A 21,481-nucleotide genomic window follows, 5' to 3' on the forward strand; every position below is an offset into this window, starting at 1 on the left:
TGGGCTTGAAACCTCTTGGGGATTTAGCTTCATCCTTTCCCAGAGGTCAGTCCTGAGTCTCCTCCTGGTCATTTCATCATGCAGAGCACACCTGCTTGTCAAAAAAACCCCACATTTGGGACTTGAAATGTTTTGGGGTTTTTTTATTTCTAGCAACACAGAGATAAACAAAATGACAAAAATGCTCCCTATTTCTGTGTCCTCACCACTCTGGAGCATTGTTTGGATTTGGGAGAGACAAGGTTTGCAGGAAGAAGTAATATATTTTAATAGAACACATGATATTGCTGGAATGGGGAGAAAGAATGAATTTTAGGTGCACAAACCCTCTCTGAGTTCTTTTTTTATTGTCATTTTCTATTGTATCCGTTGGTTTAATAAAAGATTAATACCTCTTCCCATGAACCTTGGCTCTCACACCCTTAGAACATCAGAACCAAAACATTTCTGCTATGACTTTGGCCTTAGGTCAGTGTACCTTAAGAAGTCTGGGATCCGTCCCCCTCTGAAGCACGAAGGTTTACTGTGTAAATATTTCACTTCTTCTCTTTCTTTAAAATGGCCAGCAAAACCCCCGTATTCTTGATACTTTTCAGTACCCTTTGTAAGGTTACTTTTCTGATGACCATCTCCTGTCTAGACCATCACTGACTTTAGTTCTTTTCCTCTGCAGTTCGAGACTGGTTTCTTTCTCATGGATACAGCCAGTTATTTTGCCAGGGAAGTTTCCATGTGTGCAATAGATCACCAAGATTTAGCAGCTGCCTGGGTCATGCTCCTTTGGAAGCTCATCCAGCATGGTAGATAACGCTAACAGATGAGCCTTGCATTGAAACCAGATTTAGTCTGACCTATGGTCTTCTCGATAGAGGGCTCCAAAATAATCACACCATCACTGGTGCTCTGTTCACCAGCCCTGAACTCTCTGCAGAGGACCAACAGGCACAGGGGAGGAAAACTCCCTCTGAATTTCTAGCTGGGATATGGTACTGCCTCACTTTGGGAGGGAAAATAAGCTGCCACTCTCAGGTTTTATGGTAGACCTGGTGTACACTGGCTGTAAGGGAGCTCTGGACAGAGAATGAGCCAGGCTCTGCACCCAGACACCCCTGACACCTCAGGCTCAGCTCAGTGCTGATGGGTGGGGGAGAGCCAGCTCAGTCCCTGGCCACTCTGGCTGTTGTGTGGGATCTTTTGTAGAAGGTTTGATGTGTGTCACGTTCAGCTTGCAACACCAGCACCATTCCCAGCACCTCAGTGCTGCGCAGACGCATCTGTGCACTGCCTTTTTCCTCTTCTACCCCTTCTCTGAGGTGGGAAATGTGACGTGCTGCTCTCTTTCCACCCTTTCTGCTCAGGTTTTGGGAAGGTTTCACATCTGTAAATACATGTTCCATTAGGAAGAGGACTTAGAGGTGAAAAGTGCTTCAATTTACTCCTGTCTTAGGTGGAATTCTGGAAACGCATCTTGCTTTGTCAGACCTACGTGAGTAAGGGCAAAAAAGTCTCATAGTGACCTGGAGATGTGACTGATACAGATGTGCCAGCCAGGCAGAGCCACAGCCTTGCCGTTTGCAAGAGCCTGTGTCTGAAAGTATTACATGCCCTTCTCAACATCAGTTTATCCCATGTATCCCATCACCTCAACCCCTGATTTGTTATTTCTTTCCTTGTTATTACCATAATTCCCATTAGATGACACAAGTATGCCCTGTGAGGTGTGGATGGCTCATGCCATGGTGCCTCAAAACTGCCCTGACTGGGGGCTTGGGGGCAGAGGAACCAGATTTTCCCTAAGTTGCAGTAGGGTTGGAAAGAGGGGAGGAGAGGGAATGGCTCAGTGTGGGTGTGTGGGTGAACTGTCTCTGTGCCTGTCCTGGTGTGCTCTGCGTGCAGGAGAAGTCAGTGTGATATTGAACGTGCTGGTCTTTGATATCTCTGTGGCTCCTATAAAAACCTCTGCAAATTGAATTTGTGGCACACCTCCTTATCTCCTGAAAGGAAGATGTAACAGCATCATCTTGTGTTTTAGCCAGACGTTTTCCCTCAACACTTTCCCATTTCTACGCTGAGGGAAAAACAAATGTTGAGTCTTTCTTTTTTTCCCCTCCTGTTTGAGACCTTAAGAGCCCTTCACACAAAGCAGCTCAAGTGCAGAAGACTTAATTGGGGAAATTAGGTTGTGCTGTGTTCCTGGCATTTCCTCAGAAACGGTAATTGCCCTAATTCTCTACCCTGTCAAGACCTGCATCTGCACCCTGTTTTCCCCCTCCCCTTTTTCTCACTGTCTACCTGTTGTTCTCCTGCTTGAGTTGCTGTTTTCATGCTGTTGCCATTTATTTCATTCCAGTAATGAGAGGGATGTGGCAGGTGAAGAGCTCTCACAATCTGGTGACATCTTCTTTGAAGCACAGGCACAAAAGAGTGGTTTGTTTTGGGGAAATAAAAACTCCCTGTTCTGGTACTTGACCTCCACGCTCACCTCTTCTCCTGCTCGGGGTATGTTGCTGCTGTCACTGCGAGTCATTTGGCTCAGAATTTTTGTTTAATACAGTCTCAATGTTCACCTAAACACTGACCTCCATCTAAATCCCCCTGTGTTCCCCCCAAACCACCCAAACCCTCACACACCTACTGAGAGCTTATCAAAATTAGGATCTTTCAATCAAAGCTCAGCCCCATTCCCAGGCATTTGAATTGAGGCTTTTGATTTCTCCCAAACATCAAGCTGAGATCCAGAGGGCTGGGAGTTCAAAGCCTTTCATTTTAGCTTCCTGATGGTTTTTAACCTTCCATTTGCAGAGGTCAAAGATGTAGCCAAACAGGGAGGAATTGTTTGTTGTTCAGTATTTCCTGACCTAAAACACCTGAGGATGTACACGGCAAGTTTGGATTCAACAGAGATGATTTTCCAGTCCTTGTCCATGCTGACTGGACTTTGGCTGCTCTTAAAACCTGTCCAGGCTGATCTCTGCTTTCCTGGGATCTGGGGAGAGTACTGGGAGTAACCAATCAAATGCTGGACCCACCACTGGGGTAGTGACACCATCCCCAGAAGTTAGAGTCAGTTCAGCTCAGAAAGCTGGGGTTTTTTCTCAATGCAGCCAAACTACCCAAGCCTGTCACCTCTGCTGTAAAAACTTGAAATAACTGATTTTCTGCTGGGAAGTTCAGGAGCCCTTTCCTTCAAAGCAATTCCCTTTGCATGAAACTTTATTATGGAGGGAAGAACTCTTTCCTATTTTCAGCGTTCCCTGCCTGCAGCCAACAGATCTAGAGAAGCAAGAGAAGCTACTTGTGATCCCCATCCATCCTTGAGAAGTTTTTCCCTCCCCCTGACTGTGAAACTGTTTTTTTTCCCCTGTTTTAATTTGTTTTGTCCAAGTGTGGTTCCCAACACCTGCTAGAGGCTGCCTGCATGCAGTGTGCTTGCTTCCTCCTGCTGTCCCCACTTGGAACATACCATTAGCCTGAAAGCTGTGACAGACATGGAAAAGAGCCCACTGCCTCATTTTGAGCAAGATAGACTCTCCCATGGTGGAGATCCATCCAAAATGCATTTCACTGTGGTGTCACCAGGAACAAGGAAGGATTTCCTACAGGGCAGGTCAGGGGCACTGATGGTCCTGGGTTTTACCAAGGTGGGTAAAAATTTAAGCTGCATTTAAATTTAAACTGATTTACACTGCAGCTAGAGCAGAAGAAGGTAGAGAACCTTATGTCAGCCTATTATCCTCGCTTCATTATTCCAGCACAGGTGAACCAGAAACCATGTGGGTCATGAACTGTTCATGCTTTGGGAGGAGCACTGCCACTTACAATCCAGCGAGACAGGAATGTGCAAATGTAAAACCCTCCCCTCTCATCGTGTCTAGGTTGTTAAACCCATTCCAGCTGGCCACTGGCCTTCTCCTGCATTCCCACATGCAGGACCATGATCTCAGCTCTCCTTTACCACGGGTGCAGCCAAGAGATCACACATTGGTCAGGAAAGGTGGGGAGCACCCCCAAACCTTGGTATGATCAGCAAGGAGCTGGAGGCAGAGAAGTTACAAGCCAGTTTAGTGAGAGCATGGATAAATTATGCCTTGCCTCATAACAAACTGAAGGCCTCCCTTAAAAAATTAAAATGCAAGAATCTTCATCAACTCCTTAATTAAGATGCTTGCATGGAAGGAAACCACTGCTTTTCTTTTTTCCTGCTGGTTCCTGCATGGTCAGAGTTTCTCCAGGCTTTCCCCTCCTGATTCCCCCCAGTTTCATAGTCCTGCCTCTCTCATAGCCCCAGTGAGCTCCTTCTCTCCCGCAGCTGGATGGAGAAAGCCTCTATTTGCAAGCAGCTTTAATATCCAGGCTGTTTAGGGCTCGGCTGTCAAAGAGAGCGTGTTCAATGTACAATCAAGGGGCAACGATGCACAAAATTGCACACACACACGAAATGGGAATCTTTCCTCAGCTCGTGTTGAGCTTTGAACGCTTAAGTGATTCCACGTCTCTCTTCCCCATCCAATTATGTGGGCGACACATGATAAGATTGCTAAAGGAATTAGTGAGGGAAATCTTTATACTGCCTAATCAATAGTGTTCTGCTCAGCAGAAGGCATCTCCCCACTCTGGCCTCAGCCACATTCCCACTCGCCCTCTGAAAGCACAAGTTCACCCCCTCCTCTCTATTCGGACTGTGGAGACCAAGACTTAAAGCCGCTGTGTGTCTGTTGAGAATGGGTGCAGTTAAAGAGTTTCTTTCTTGCTTTTTTTTTTTTTTAGGAAAAAAAATCCAAACCAAACAGTCCTGTCAAATCCACATTTCAGGGTTTTGAAGATGTGTAGGCCACAGGGACCTTCTGCCCCTTTCTGCTGTATGGCCCTTACAGGAACAGCCGACAACCTTACAAGCAAAGACCCTGGATGAGAATTTTTCTGAGCATCGCTGAGGCAAAACGCCAGATTTTATGGGCCACTAGACAGATCCAATATAGCAAATCCTGTGTTCCACTGTGGATTCTGAGACCAAATTATCAATTAATGTGAAGCATTAAAAAAATCCCAATCCCTTTTAGTTCCCTGTAGTCATTAGTGACAAGATACAATATCTATAGCTCAAATGCTTTGCCAGCATCCCCTGGCAGTAAGGCAGAAACTTCACTCCTATTTTTTTCAACATATATGAAAAAACATATGAGATCAGTGGTTTTTACAGTCAAATCCAGCTGCCTCTACATATTTACTTAGATGGAGAAATAAATCAGGTTTGGGTTACTCTCCAGGTTAGTTATCTGTTATTGGAATAAATGCATGGTAATAGATCTGACAGAGGGAGATGTTTCCCTTTCAGCTCTGTGTTTGAGGTAGAATTTGCTTTGTTCTGCACTACATTATATTGATGTTTTTCCCCCACTGCTGGATGACTTCATTTGCTCTGCTTCTTTCCAACCTCCATGCCTCTGCCACAGCTGGCCTTAGGATGCAGTTTCATGCATAGGCTTCTCTTTGTTTTCCCTCAACTGTAATGCAGAGGCAATTTAAACAACCAGCATGAAACAATTTTCTAAGCCTTTCCCCCCACAATTCCTACCTCAACTTTTTGGGAAGGGAGGTGAGTCAGTCATCCACGGGGCAATCCCCCAAGCAGAATGAGCTGCCAGCTACATTCAGCAGCTCAGTTTCCACTGCTGGTGCAGAGTGGGAATGTGCCCAGGGCAATGACCAGCTGGACACAACCTGAGGCCACATTTTGGGTATTCCCCAGGCAGCTCTCAGGCTGAGTTCCTCAGCTGCACAGCCAGAAGTGTTCCCCCAAACCACTTTGTTCACCAACTGCCTTTCCATCTTGGGATTTTGTCCCAGAGGGAACACAAACATCTCACTGGAAAGCCAGAAGACTTTATGCCTGTCATTCACTCCTAATTTGCTCACTGAGATCCCTGCCCCTTTTCCTCTCTCCCATTCCCCAGATCTTTCCTACTTTGATGCAGAGGAAAATGTAGTGCTGTATTTTCTGCCCCAGAATTTCGCTTCCCCTTTCCCTTTCTAAACTTCAGTTTTCTGAGTGCTGGCAGGTTTGTGGGTGATTTGAAGCTGTGGGATCAGGTATTTTCTTCCCCAACCTGTGACAGTACTGATGGGACAAAGACTTTTGGGCCAGCATAGGGTGATGTGCGAGGTGCTTCTCTGGGACATTTGGCCAACAATACCCTTAACTCTGGCCGGCCTGAGCTTGTTCAGTGAAGACTTCAGGCCTGGGTCTTATTCTGCTGGCAGAGGCAGATGAGTCCCTGCACCGTGCCCAGGAGGGCTGGAAATGGGCAAGAAGCAGGATGCTGAAGTACCAGATACAGAGGAACTGCTCAAGCATCCTGAAACTTCTCTTGTCTGGAGAGGAATTCTGGGTCCCCCCAAGGGATGACATTCTGTGTGACCATTCTATGTGGCCTCACAATCCAAGGAGAAGTTTCAGGAGGCTGAGTCCCCCTTGACCCTTGCCCAACTCACCCTCTCTCTGCACTGGTGCAGCTGATCGTGTGGGGTGCAAGGTGGTGGTCACAGGGGCCAGAGGGTCTCACCCGCCCCATGCCCTCACAGCAAAGGTTGCGTAGTGTTGGGATGTTGCAGCCAGCGAAAGACTTTTGGTTCAGTTAAAGACATACCCTTTCCCTTCTTGTCCCCTTGCTTCATCCCTCCCATCCCTCCCTCCCTCTCTCACCCTTCCCTTCTCTTTTGTTTGTCTCCTTCCCTTGTTTTCACCCATTCACTGTCAGGAAGGGCCGCGTCCGAAGGGCCAGTTCAGCGCAGCGTGGCAGCGACAGAGACTGGCACCGTCGGCAGCTGCAACAGTGAGTGGATCCCGACCCCTGGGGCAGCTGGAAGCGGGGGACTGGTGCTGCTTGGGCGTGAAATGACGCATGGGGTTGAGTGGCTTTGGGAATAGGTCGGGTCTTGTGCGTTTGGCAGCGAAAGGGCTCTTGTCTGTGATGGGAACTGCACACGTTTCTACTGTAGCCGCTCTCCGGGGCTTCTCTGGATGGTGAGATAATATGGGATGAGTGCAGAAGTCCTCGGTGCCACCTTCCTCTGTGGGTGTCCAGGATGTGTCTGCACTAGTGGACAGTGTGGGCTGTCCTTGGCCTCTGATGGCAGCAAGTGCAGCATGGTTTGTCTCCGTGCAGCTAAACTACCCCATGCCTCCAAGAAGGGTGGCATTTGCACTATGCACTGGCACTGTCCCTGACCTGTGTTGTCCTCTCAGGAGCTGCTTGGACAGTCAAACTGGCATGGACCAGACCATTTGAGTGGTTGGATTGTCACATGCCAGCCTGACACCTTTTGTGTGCTGGTCTGCAGCTGTGTTTGAGTGAATGTAAACCAACACTGCCCACTGCTGCTCCCAGCCCTTGGCCGGAGGAGAAGCAGTGAGGGGCTGCTGTGAGTTTGAAGCTCTGACTTCAAAGAGCAAAGGAGTTTGGTTCTGCCAATGGTGTGGGTTCATGTGAGTTGTGTGAACCTGCTGAGGGCTGGTGACACCTCTGTTCACCCTGCCCTGCCTCCCACAGAGCAAAGCCAGCATCCCATGGCACTTGCCGCAGGATCCTCAGCTCAGTGTCCCCAGCTGTCACAAGCCTCCTACAGGAAGCTGCAGGGCTGCTGGGGCGGAGCTGCAGGAGTCTGAGAGAGGAGCAAACATCCAACTTGGTTGTCCTGTTGCTTCTGCTGGCACAAAAGCAAATGTTCTGTTGATCCAGAAGGTTAGGGAGTCTTTGCTTGAGTCTCTATTGGAAGTGGATGGACCTAATCCACCCTAAGACACTGCACAAAGCAGTTTTGACCCCTCCTACATTAAGGCAGGAGAGCGATGGCTTCCACACTTTATTTCCCAATAGCTTCCCTGTGCCAGCAGCCCCAGAGATGGGCATCAATATTTGCAAAGTAGGCTTGACTGGGATAAATCTCCTGGGTCCAGTTGCCCCAAACTCCCTGTGGCACTGTGAGGGGAGCTGTTTGCTCCTGGCCACACAACGCAGGACAAGCTGTCCCACCAGCGAGGGTCAGGACCACTCCTCCTGCTCCAGAAAACGCCTACAGCAGCTGAGTGGATCTTGCAAATCCTTCCTGGGGCCTGTGACAGAGCAAGGCTCTGGCACTTCCTGACTGTTGCCAGAAGCATATGGGAGTGTGAGTTTAGATATTGCTGATTTTGCAGAAGATATGTCAGCAGATAAGAAGATTTGCCACTGAAATGTGATTTTGTTACTCTTATGCCTTTCCGAGCCAAAATTGAATTGTGGGGTGTGGATGGGAATTTAGTTCTAAGCACTGATGTAATTTTGTATCCTTGGCCCTGAAGGCAGTTTTAAAAAAAATTATTTCCCCCTGTGCCCTGACACTATTTTGTTGCCTTTGAATCATGTCCTTGTGACAGAACAAATACTGGAGTTTGACCTTTCCAATGTGACATAATAATATGTGACTTCTTTATAGCTCTTTTCATTCAAAATTCTTGGCACACTATGAATCTGATCTTGCAACCACTTGCCACTGGGCCTAGCAGTCACTGCTCCATGCAGTCCCTGGGGAAGCCAGAGGAGCACAGAAGTGCTACACCTGGTATTACTTGCAGGATCAGGCCCTGGAGAAATGTAGCACATCCGTGAATAACCATGTTTTGGAGAGAGAAAGCCTTAACCTGTCATTTATCATTTTTATTCACTATCAGAATGCCATGCCCAGCACTAACTCGACAGCTTCCCCTTGGCTACAGTGTCATGGCAGGTGATGCTGGGGCAGTATTCATAGCTATTATCTACCACCCTGTTGCTTTTTTTATTATTTTTTTCCCAGCTCTAAAAGCCTGTTAATTAATAAACTCCTTTAGCTTATCCTGCACCATTTGATCCTGCAGAAATCACAGCATTTTATCTTATTAGCAAGTAGGAATTAAACAATTGAAACAACTCAGGGGGAAAAAAAGAGCATAACCACTTTCCCTGGGCATCACTTCTGAAAAAAGCTTGCCCTGTACCCTCAAAAACCCCAAGCTCAGCCCCCAGGGCTTGACAAAGGATGGAAATCCCAGATCAGTGCGTGCTTGGGCTAAAAACTGCTTTGTGCTCTGCTATTCCTGGTTTGAAAGGGAGAGCAGAGCCAGGTGCAGGGAGAAGAGTCCAGCAGTGAGATCCCAGACATGGACTCTGCTGCAGGTCCCTTCCCTGTTACTGATGTCCTCTGCCACCACAGGAAATTCAGTTAGTTCTCCTGTGCCTCAGTTTGCCATTGTTAAAGGGTGATCCCTGTTCGTGCTCACCGAGGAGATTCACAAGAAAATAAGATTTCAAGGGACACAGTCATTATGGTGGTGGGAAACAGGTAAGTACCTTAGGAATATGTAGGGAGTCTGTGAGCTGAGATGTTTAAGGTGTCGGTTCACAGAGAGTGAATTTTGGGAGTCCTCAGTAGCTGGAAAATGCAAAGAAGGAAGCAGGTGGGATCCTTGCACCCTCCTCAAGATGGGTAGAACCAGGAAAAAGAACTGCTCCACCCTGTTGTAGATGGGAGGTGGTTAAATCTGGGGATGGAGACCTGCTGACCATCAGCAGGTACCTACACACTTCACCACTGTGCCTTCAGCAGAGCACTGCATCCCCACCACACCCTTAAAAAATCCTTTGAAAGATGACTTCATTAGGAGTAAAGAGATCTGGAAGGGATTCCCTGGATCATCAAATCCAGTCCCCTGTTGCATCAATCACATCAGATTTATCCTTTTCATAATCAAGCACCACTTTTAAGAGTGCTCCTAAGGGGAAGAAGACAGTCCCAGAATCTCATTGCTTTAAATCGTAGCTGCCCCTGATTTCCAGTCTGTGCTTAGTCACGGCCTGTTTGTTAAACAGCAGGTAGCTGGCCTAAAAGCAGGAAATTTAACACAGTTTTATTAAAATAACCACCCAGAAATCCTCTCCACAAAAACATGCTGAGGTTGCAAAAGAGAATGTGCAAGGTCAGGTAATGGTAACGGGGAGGCCTGAGCTCACTCTTGCCTCTGCCTTGGAGAACAGACCCCACGTAGTCGCCTGCTGTTAAGCCTGTGTGATCCAGGTGAGGAACAAGGCAAGAGTACTCACAGAACAAAGGAAATTTTTTCTATTCTTTGCCATCATATTCATTGTGTAACCCTCTGTGTCTCTTGCCAGGTATAAGTAACGCTGAGCTAAACATTTGGCTATTTTTTTCCTTTTGCTGACAGGCTTTTCCGTGCCATTTATAGCTTCACTGTAAAAGCCATTACCTGTGCAGCATTTTTGAGAAGTCAGTGAGTTCATAGAACCATGGAATTGGATTGAAAAGGATATTAAAGACCATCTAGTCCCCCTCCCCTGCCTTGGGCAGGGACACTTTCCACTGGACCAGGTTGCTCAAAGCCTCATCCAGCCTGGTCTTGAACGGTTCCAAGGGTGGAGTTTCATTGTCCTGCTTTGCAGATTAGGAAAGGAATTCCAGAGCTATCAGCCCTACCAACCCACGGTGCTTCAAGGGCAACTTTCCCCCTCCAAAATGCCCCTGCTTTATCCAGTGCAGTCTGATTGACTCCAAACCATGCAATTATTACCCAGGCAGAGGAAGATGGCTGGTGCAGCAGCCTGCGGTGTACGTTGCATGCCATGAAAATGATGGAACGCTCTAGATCCATGATTTGTCCAGTTAGTTCATCTGAGTGCACAATGAATGGGGCAGAGGGGAGAAATTGGTGAGCCCAGGCTCAGGTGTAAAATCTCAGTGTTACCCAGCAGGTGTGACCCAGCCCAGCTGTGACCCAATGGCACACGGAGGTGTTGCTTAGCTCAGGCCACTGCTGCACAGCATGGCCAGAGTGACTAAGGAGGAGGGCTCCTTTGCCAAAAACAGATTTGGAGCTGGGATGCTGCAATCCTGTGTTTGCTTATTTAACTTGGCAGGTATTCAAGTGAAACAGGCACGGAGGGGAGGCATCAGAGCTGATCTCGGTACCCACATGTGGGACTTTAAGTTTCTATTTCAGTGCTCCTGCTTGGAAAAGAAATGCAAGCAGACCCTCTCACCCTCCTTTTCTTTTTTTTTTAAAGCACTATTTAAATGTCATAAGAATCATATAGTGCCCACCTTAATGTGCCTAACAAATTAAAATATTTTATTAGTCTATAATCTGAAAATCATTACCGTGCTTACCATAAAAACCTGAAGGTCTTCAGAGGGAATGATGTCAGTGGGTCTGAAATGAATGCAAATACATTTTGTTGCCATGAAGGTAGCAGGGGTCAGACAGGCAGCCCCCAGCCCCAGGGCAGCAGGCTGTTAGCGTGGGAGGGAATGAAATGCATCTTACAGTGGGGAGGGAGAAAATGGATCTCTTGGCTGATTTTCCTGGAGTTTTGCAGGACGAACGCCTGGGTCTGTGCCTGGCTGGTTGGGATGGTTTCAGAGGAAAGCACTGGTGCTGTTCCCACTCGCCTCCCTCATGGTGAGGGCAAGGAAGTGCTCCAGACAGCTCATCCCCATCATGGCTGAGCTGCTCGGACCCTCTGGCTCCATCCTGCTTCCACTGACAGCACAGGTGCCTGTTCCCCTCGGGGATCCACACACCCCTGGTGCCCTCTTCCTCCTGCAGATGACTCTGGATGTGTCCCTCCAAGTAACTGCTGCCTAACAGGCAGGAGGCAGCTGGCTCCAGCTCTAGGAAAGCAGCCCATTCCCAGTGTCCCTGGCTCCCAGAGAGGCCAGGTGACACTGGACACTCCCAGAGCAGAGGCTCCTGAGTCCCTTGTCCCGCACAGAACCAGTGGGCTTCTGCTGGTTACTCCTCCCCGCCTTGGGTGAGTGTCAGATGGTTCAAAGATTAATTACCATTTAACTGGCTGTATTTCCATCTCTGCGGAAGGCTGCAGTGGAAAAGACAGGAGTCCTGGGATCCTTTACCCTGGTATTACACAGCAGATTACCCTGTACTTACGAGGTCACCAGTTACGGTGTAATTAGGCCTCCACTGCAGGGAAGTCCGCGATAGGCTTCCAAACCACTCTTCTTCCCGGTGCCAGGGAAGCAGAGGGATGGCAGCAAAGTGCAGGCTGAAGCCTCATTAGGTGCGCTTAAAGCTGTTAAACAGTTTAAAATTCAAGCTAGGGGAGGTGCAGTGAGAGGGTAGCAAGGCCACCTGTACCTGTCAGAGAAAGGGAGTGGAAAAAAACCCAGAGCAGGTTGTCTAGGAAATGCAGGAAAGCCAAAACAGAAAGGAGGGTTGTGAGGGAGCTCCGTGTGCCAGGCAGCTGAAAGGCAAAGGGCTGCTGCTCTTCAAGTGTCACCAGCTTTGCCAGTGGTGAAGGACTCTGCTGAGCCAGAGACCCTGTCCATGTCCCTGACTGTCCTGTGGGATGTGTCCATGGAGCCATGGAGGATGCTGCAGTGGATCAGGGCAATGCCTCTTGCTCCAGATTGCTCCCCTCCGTTTCTCACGTGCACTCAAATCAAACACCTACGCACGGAGCATTTGGAAGAGTGGCAAATGCCTTTGGTTATCAAGAACAAATTCCAGTGGCAGCTCACTGCATGTCTTGAGTGGCTAATAAAACACCAAGCCCATTCTGATCAATATACAGCAAGTAGTGCTGTAAAGTGAGATTGTGCCTGCCCCAGGCCATGTTGCATTTTGTCTTTATAAACCATGTCCTCTTCAAGTCAAGCACACTCTCTTTTGGGGTGGCAGCTCCCTAGAAATTCTGGCTTTCAGTGTGTCACTGAAACAAATGCTGTTCTGAAGCCCTCCATATAAAGAACCCAAGTCAAAGAGCAAAGTGTGTTCCTCTACAGCAATCATTATTTTAAATAATCTTTTATTACGTAGCCACATGTCCCCAGTTCAGCCCCACAAAGAGCATTCATCCGGCCAACAGCTTCTGGAGAGGTGAGACAGAAACAAAGTGTGAAGCCATTGATTATTGAGGATAGAAAGGCCTGCAGGTAAATACTTTGTCTAAAGAATGACCAGAGCAGGTAGATGTGCTACCTGATTGCAAATATTTACAAAGTTGTGAGCTTGAAGGTTAGAAAATGTTGAGAGAAGTATATAGAAGTTAGCGCAGGGATAATGCGGTGAGGACCGGAGTGGGGAGAATCAGTGTGGCAAGCAGGAAATTTCCAGCGTGTAGGCAAGATTTGCTTGTGATTTCCTGAGGGAGTCTGTGGGTTGTTCACTGGGATATATGGACTGGCATCCATCAATACCTTAGCAAATCCTTTAGGGCCCGCTCTCACAAAGGAAAGGGAGAAGAATGAAATTTAATGGGGGTTTTTTTCAGCTCTGCTCTCCCCCTGTAAAGTGTTTTCCTAGGCAGACACGTGTGTCATTGCCGGGGCACTGTGCACCCACACCCCTACTGCTCCTGGACTAGAGTGGTTTATTCAGAGGACAAGAGCTGCCAAGGCTTTAAGCCCAGCATCTGTAGTCACGTTTATCCTTGAAGTAAATGCTCCAGCAGTGACATAATTGAGGACTGTCCTGTCTGCTCAGCATATGTCTGCAGGGGTCGTTCATCCTTTCTGACACTGCACAACATTAGCGGTTTTTTAGCCTCACTTTCTCCTTCCGTCCTTCCGCCTGTGGCTAACCCTAATGGAGAGCTGGTGGCTAGAGACTCCTCTAGGAAAACTGGCCTGTTTGGAGGGCTGACCATCTAGGATCAGCCCTATATTAGGGCAAAACCAGTGTCCTACTGGGTCCTGGGTTTGTGCGATGGCCCCAGCGGGACTGGTTGGGGTGGAGGGTCTGGCTGGCTGCAGGAAGGGGAACAGAAGGCAACTGGTGATATCTGTGATGGCCACTTAGTGCTCGAGGGCTCTAATGGCATCTGAGAACCAGGTTCCTGTGTTTGTGGGTTTGCTTATTTATTTACGCTCCTGGCTAAATAAAGTAGGGAGGAAGAATTTTAATGCAGTGGTTGAAATGCATGGGACTGCAGCAGCTCTGTCCTACTCAAGGACATCTGGAAAACTTGATGGAGAATGGAGGGAACTTCAATGCACAGAAAGTCTTAGCTGGAAAAATTGAGAAGAAGAGAATGCAAAGCTTTATTCCATCAAAATTTAGAATTTAGCTTGTTTTCCAGAAGAATCCTGCAGCCCAAGCCCAGCCTCACCACCTGCACATGTCAACATTTTGGCTATTGCTGGTTTTATTTCTTCCCCTCCCTGGTGCCAGTGCTGCTCTCCCATGGCAGCGGTGCTCAGATGGGTGCTGTCACTGTCCTCTCCTGTGCCTGTCCCTTTTGGGCTGTTGTCACCATCTGCAGCCTCTCCCCTGCGTGCCACAACAGCTTTGCACAGGGATGTTTGAGGCAGGCACAGAAAGGAGATGTCCATGGCAACTTCCCCTAGTTTAGGTCTCGGGAAGCTTAACCAGGAACATCACTATCCTCAGCGTGTCTCTCCAGTGTTCTGACTCATGGAGGGAGGGGGGTGCAGGCTGGGGTTTGCCCCGCCGTGAAATGCAGCGTTTCATTCAGCAGTGCCAGAGCTGGCACAGCTTTCCCAGCGGCACTGATGAGTTTAATCACATCATTAGTAGGTGTGACACTGCAGCCTCTGATGATGAGCTCTTTATTCTAACGCGGCTTTCAGCGTGTTTATCTGAGATGCCATCTGTGCCTGCGCTGCCTTCATTAGGAGAGAAAGCCTATGTATCTTCTGATGTTGGTCTATATTTCTGAGATGTCTCCCTGCTGAGAAACCACACCTGAAGGAAAGCAACAACACCCAAAACGCTTAAATGGGCCAAATAGACCATTAGGAAGTGTACTCTTCTGAGGAATCCTCAACTGGTACACAAAACTGGCTAGAAGAAATGATCCAGCTATTTTATTCCTGAAAGATTTTCATCTTGGTAAAGCAGTAAGGCCCCGTGCTTCATCTAAAGTGCTGTAAATTTTCAGGAAAGCAATGAACAGTTTTTAATTTTTAAAATGCTTTCTATTTTTGTACCTCCATACCATGATCACACATAGAAGTTTCTGGGTTGCTTGTCCAGGTTTTAGATACAAAATCATCAAGGTTTTTGGGTGCAGATCTGAGTGTCTAGCCTTCCCCCTTAAAAGCTCCACAGTAAATGTTGTTTGTATTATTAACTGTATTCTATATATCCAGCTATATATTTTTGTAGCTGTCCATTGATCAACAAACTGGCAGCACAGTGTGCTCATGGAGTTGCACTGCTCTTGACAAGATTCACAAACCACAGACCAGGCAGGAACTGCCACATCACAGCCTAGCTACACATAAAAAAAAGGGAATGCTTCCACAGAGAGGTGCCATGCCCTGCCTTGTATCAGTTTTCTGTCTGTATGCTGCCAGGCCGATGCTCACTGAATCTGACATTAACAAGAAATAGATTTCCAAACAATCTAGCCTAATGAATTTAGAATATTATTATGATTAATGCCAAGGCAGTTGAACTGATTATCCAGTATCCAGAAGTAAAGTAATGGAGCCTTATCTACATCTTGTGTAGTACTGAGTCAGGAATGGCTTTGGCTGCAGACAAAGATGAGTGGTGTTGGTTATGCAGAGGGGAGCACTGGCAGGACAGAGAGAGAGACATGATGGGAAGGGAGAAGAGGAGACACCCATCTGAAAGCATTTCAGCATGGAGTGATCACACATGCAGGTTCTTTATTGCTCCTATTTCCTAAGCTACATATCTCAGGCTATTTTCAGACTTGGCTTTTATACCACCAGGTTGAGATTTATTGGGTAAATATTTTTCCTCCTTTCCAAAGCCAGAAACTGGGTTGATTTTCATTCTCTGCTTTGCCAAAAGAGCAGAATCCTGATGGACGTGTTTCTTGCATCGTGATGGTTTAACTTAGCTTCTATCTGATTAGCTTTCAAGCTATTAAACAGTTTTTGTAGCATTACCAGAAAAATGATAATGCAGATCAGTCATGGACAGTTTCTGTTGGCACAAGCAGTCTTTGCAGGCTCCAGATCCTCTTTAAAGCTGGAACCAGCAGAGAGCTGCGTTGTCTCATGGGTATTACATCTCTCTGAGCAGGCCTGTCCTAAAAAAGCGTGTTGTGGTGCAAGGGTGTCCAGCCTGGTGGAGAGAGTTGGTAAATGTCTAAGGTGCCTGACAAACTATCTGGGGGCTGTAGCTTGAATAGATTTAGTGGCATTCCCAGCCTCTGCTGTTACCTGGGCAGTGAGCAGGAGACAGGTAGCTTTTGACCAGCCCCAATGTGTGCCCGTGTCGAGTCTGTGATGCAGAGGACTTTGGAGGAGTCCTGCACACACCGAACCACAGCTGCCCAGTGCCCACCCACAGCCGAGCAGGGACCTCCAGGGACGCCTGGGAAGCCAACCAGAGAATCCTTCCCCAGCACTACCACTTTGCTCTCCGAGTTCCTCGTGTGGGGCTGTGTTGTTCTGGGCCACAAGAAGCTCTCAGTAGGTGGTCCAGGGAATCAGGTTGGTCACCTCTCCTCCACCTGGGAAGGCTCTGGCAGTAACCCTTAGGAGAAGGGTTTAGGACCTGCTAGGAGCTGGTGGTGCCCTCACTGACCTCTTTACTGCATGTTTTACAAACTGCATCTCCTCTGCTGCCACGTGCCCCCAGGAGAATAAGGCATGGGTGGGGTCTCTCACAGTTTATATCCTGGTGTTGGAAATCATGGCTTCTGGAGCTTTTACTCAGATGAAGATGGAACTGGCCATTCCTCTGTAGGCTGGTTGTGCAGCTGTTTCTGAGCAGAGGGTGCAGCTGCTTTGGGAAGAAAAGGTGAAGGGTGAGTTGTAGTAAGGTGCACACCAAGCAGATTACTGGCAAACATAATTAAAAATATATGTGTGATTACTCCTCTGTTTCCCTTGTCTTAACCATCCTCTGCATTACCTCTGGCATTTTTAGACAGTAGATAATATAGCTGAGAGGACTCTTGGGCACATGCAGCTCTTAGAGCAGCAGTGATTTGTCTCAGACCATTTTGAGGTAGCAGAATTTACCTCTAGCTACAGCCACCCCTCCATGTCTGCCCTCCCTCATTTGCATAAGTAATTGGCAGCTTGTTAATGGCTCATTAGGAATGCTGAAAACCGTGGGATTAAAACACACTCAGTGGACCAGAGATGAGGGGTAGGGGGGGAAAGGCTGCTGTCCCTGCTTGCAAATTACACTGCTTGATTCAACGTGATTCAGAATTACAGGTCATAAAGCAACTAGATTGTTAAATGAAGTAAGGAAAAACAATGTCAATGGCAGGTTTTATTTTTAGACTCATGTTTAAACACAGTATGTGCATCTAGGGGGAACAAACAGTCCCTTTCCAAACAGTCTTACTGACAGCAGGATGCTCTCACCCCTTTCTCGGTTTCACATTAACCCTGCCTGGTCAGTGTTTCCTGCTCCTGAACAAGTCCATCTGGCTCTTACATCACTCATGGAAGGGACATTTTGTTCCTTTTCCCATGTTCTCTCTGGGTAAATCCAATCCTCTCCTCTCTGGCAGCAGGCAACCAGCATGTCCTTTTCTTTGGACAAGGCTGGGACACCCAGCGCAGCTCCACGCAAGTAGGAGAAACAGCTCCAGGTTGCTTTGTGCATTCTGTAAATATCAAAAATCCCTTGAAAAACGGCTGTGAGATGTCTCTTCAGTCACTGGCATGCAGGGAGGCAGGCAGCCAGCCTTTTGCTGTGGCACTGCCAGAGCCTGCAGTGGAGGAGATGGTTGGTGTAGCCAGTGAGAACTGTGAGAGGATCACAGCTGCTGTTCCCAGAGAGTGGAGCGTGGTGAGGACACAGTCAAGTAAGTTGAAAAGTTTGATGGAAGCTTTTTGTTGTTTGCTGGCTGTTTAATCTTGTGTTCAGCACTGGCTATGACAGCAGTGACTGCAAAGGCACGAGAGGTGAAGGCAAGGACAGGGCTATGATGGCTTGGGAATCGCTTACAAGAAGCTCAGCCCGTGGGCTGGTACAACCATAAGACACGATACCTTTCCATCAGGAGAACACCTCTGGGATTCTTGGAGGCCACAGTAATTCTGGCAATGGTGCAGCCTCAGATACAGCTAGGACCTTTCTTCCTGGATAAGCTGAAAGGAAATTGCAGATAAAGCACTCGGGGATCACATAAAGTCATAAATTGCAGTTAAATTCAGCAACCTCTGATCTAAACTACTTGGGTACTTAAGAGCCTGGTAAGGTGACAGTTAAAACTGTGAAGTGGGGACAGCTAAGGTTCAGCAAAGCTCAGCTCTGTCTGGCGTGTCAGAGTTAATCCCTCTGTTTTCTGAAAGGTGCCCAGGAATCTGTCAGGACTCACAGAGGCAAAATACTGGCACATCTGAAAAATTTCTCAGTGCAGCTGGATCCAGGCTGAAGGCATGGAAGGAGTGTCTCCTCCTGGATCCCCAGCCAGGAGCATGTGCTGCTCTTTGCATCGCCCTGAGAAGTCATCTCCTTGTGCCCCAACCTGAACTGACAAACATTGACTCACGAAGGCACAATCTACAGCAGTGTTGTTTGTTGTTCTCCAAGAGCTCAAGCTAGCCAAACAGAGCAGCTTTTCCTCCTTCTTGCTTTCATTGCTTTTTTTTCTTGCCCTTACATCCTCTCAGATGACCCTGTGAGACACCTGTGGCTCTTATTCATACAAGGCTGTCCAGAGCTGCTGAATTAACAACACATCCTGCCTGCAGCAGGAATCAGCATGTCCTGATGGAGACTTACAGCTGGCTGCTGGGGGAAGGCTCAGAGCTGGATCAGCCAGCTCCTAGAGCTCTAAAGGACATATGATTTGGTGTGGTCCAGCCTGGGATGGCATCCAGGTCTGCAATGAAAGAAGATCCCAGGTCACCCCTACCTACAGCAGCAGGAACGGAGATGGCAATCAGAGAATGTGTGTCTTATCACTAGATTGAGTGCATTGAGCATGGAGTGGGATTTCCTGGAGAGGAATGGTGCCAAGGTCTCCACTACTGCTCTAGGACTCTGTACAAACTCAAATGTCTCCGCTTCCTGCACAAAAATGGGAAGTTCAAATGCTGCATGATACGAAGACACCTACAGTGGATCTTGTGATCTTCCTGAAGCAGAAGCAGGAGCAGAGGCTCCATCAAGTATGCCAGAAGCAGGAGGAAAGGTGTCAAATGACCTTGGAAAGCAAATGTCAAAAGCAAGGAAAACGAAAGCACTGTGGGCTTTTTTTGTTTTGTTTGTTTTGTTTTTTATTTCATCATTGCAAAGGAAACTGCACAAAAAGAAAAATAAGACACAGACTAAGAGCATGCTGGAGACCAAATCCCATTCTGAGCTGAGATCCATGGAGGCACCTTCCAGCTGTGGGTGTAGAGAAAATGGCTCAGTATTTTCCCTTTGAATGCTGCTTTGGGCTACAGCCCTGGTGATGGTATGTGAGCTGGGAAGGGGAAAAACAGCGCTTCCCACCAAAAGCTGCCTTTAACGTGCTGGCATCTGCATTCCCACCAGTCCTAAATCTGCATGAGGTTCTTTCAGCCCTACTCTGGCTTTGATTTCCAGGTTTTCTCTGCTGGTGGCCCAAACTGTGGATTTATTGCACAGTCTTTGCTGAACACTACCTGCTGCTGTACTGTCAGCCTCAGCGGGGGATAACATGTCATCTTTTTTCCTTCCTAATCAGCTGGATGTCATTCAGAAAGCTGGGACAAGGAGAACTTTTCCCCCAGACACCAGCTTTCCTTGGTAGCAGACCAACCTCAAGCCTTATAATACTACTTGTACATAGCATTTATATAGCTTTACATCCTCAAAGTGCTGTACTAGCATTAAGTAATTATCTCTCTCCCTAATGGCCATTAATGCTGGCCTTTCATGAACCTCCCCCAGCTCCTCGAGGTTCATATCTAATCCAGCAATATGGTGCTCAGAGGGAGTGGCTGGATATCTTGCAAGTCCATGGGCTTGGATTTGAAATGAAGTTTCAGAGCAGGGGCCAGGTGCCCTGGAGTATCAGAAACACGGGGCTGTGGATCAGGGCATGCCCTTGGGAGCATCCACTAGAAAGGGATGGAATTGAGTAGGTGATACTGCGATCTTGAAATGGAGAGGAAGAAAACTTTGGCTGCTCAGAGGATGTGCACTGATTGCTCTATTTATTACCAGGACAGCACTGTGAACAGAGAGAGCAGAGCAGTGGGAATAACATGTCAGTGTGGGCATGGGGAGTTGATCTAGGGAGAGAAAGTTAGCTAAAAATGTCAAACAAAGCTAGACAGCCATGGCAATGGGATAAAGAGGCCAGTCTGCAGGTCTGTGAAGCATTAAAATAACAAGGCAAAAGGTCGAGCTTGGCGGCATCATAGGATTTACAGAGAGGAGCAGAAGAGGATTTACTTGTCTTATTTGCTTGCAAGCAAAGCCCTCTTCCAAGCTGTGGAGTGCCTCCAGGGAAGATGCTGTAATGCCACTGCTTCAGGACATTTTACCCTTGGGGAAGGTGAGCCTACCTGATAGCTGGGCTCTCCCATCCCTAGCTCCCAAGGGAAGTGGAGAGGATGGTGTGTGAAGATGACATGGCTGTTTTAGAGAAGTCTCAGAAGCAGCATGCTCCTAACAAACACCAGTCCTGTGTGGTCACTTATTTCTGAAACCTGCTAGACCCAGCTCTGAGCAAGCAGAGGCTGAAATAAACTTTCACCTTCTCCCTAAAGGCATGATAATGATTCTTTCCAAAGCCAAGGATATGCCTTGTAAGCTGGCTTTGCAAAAGAAGAAAACAGCATCTTTTTTTTCAGCCTGATTTAATAGCATCATTTTGCTTTTATGCTTCTGGCAATGGCTGGTCCTGTAAAACAAGTATGTAGCTGTGGGAATCACGTGTCAGTCTACAGGGGCAGAACACAACTCACAGTCACTACACATTATGCAAAGGATTTCTGTCACCCTGGACACACTCTGCTTCCTGTGGCATCAGTAGCACAATCCCTCTGTGCTCAGCTCTAAATCATTTTGCTACATCATCAAATAACAGGGTATGGCTGACTGCAGACCGAGAGGACCTGGCTTGGTGTTCACTTACTGCACAGCTTCAGAGCAGGGCCTTTCCCTGCCTTCCTGCATCTGTTTTCTCATCTGTGAAATGGGAATTTTAATCCTAATCAGTTTGCAAGGGAAGCAGTGAGGGATAGTCAAAGGCAATTCTTTATAGCGTAATAGCCAGCCTTATGTGCAAGGTTAGACATTGGAGTGGGTTTATGGTAGAGTTTAATTGATGCCTGTTCTGCTTATGGCTGGTAAGTGCAAGGCTTAACATTTGCTCTCAAAAATGTGGCACCCTGTTGGAGATGCCCCTGCAAGGAGCACCTTCTCATCTCTGAGCATAGCTGGGCAGTGTTTTGGGATGCAGAAATTTCTGGGCATTGCTTGTTTGGTTTTTCTTCCCCAAATTAATTTGATTATTAATTATTACCAGATTAATTTGTAGTAGAAGCT

At 47.6% G+C, this 21,481-nt stretch overlaps 1 protein-coding gene across 2 annotated transcripts in view; it reads left to right on the forward strand.

Annotated features, from left to right (window-relative positions):
• Positions 1-21,481, forward strand: part of NTRK3 (neurotrophic receptor tyrosine kinase 3) — a 219,922-nt gene that overhangs the window by 178,520 nt on the left and 19,921 nt on the right. Inside the window, exon 17 of one of the 2 annotated variants that reach the window (XM_010391033.4) lies at positions 6,759-6,833. The exons of the other annotated variant lie outside the window; for it this stretch is intronic. Within the exon in view, the coding sequence (XP_010389335.2) occupies positions 6,759-6,833 (75 nt within the window). The remainder of the gene's footprint in view (positions 1-6,758; positions 6,834-21,481) is intronic. 2 annotated transcript variants of the gene reach the window in all.

This window comes from Corvus cornix, chromosome 10 (genome assembly GCF_000738735.6).
Source record: "Corvus cornix cornix isolate S_Up_H32 chromosome 10, ASM73873v5, whole genome shotgun sequence".
Lineage (NCBI taxonomy): Eukaryota > Metazoa > Chordata > Aves > Passeriformes > Corvidae > Corvus > Corvus cornix.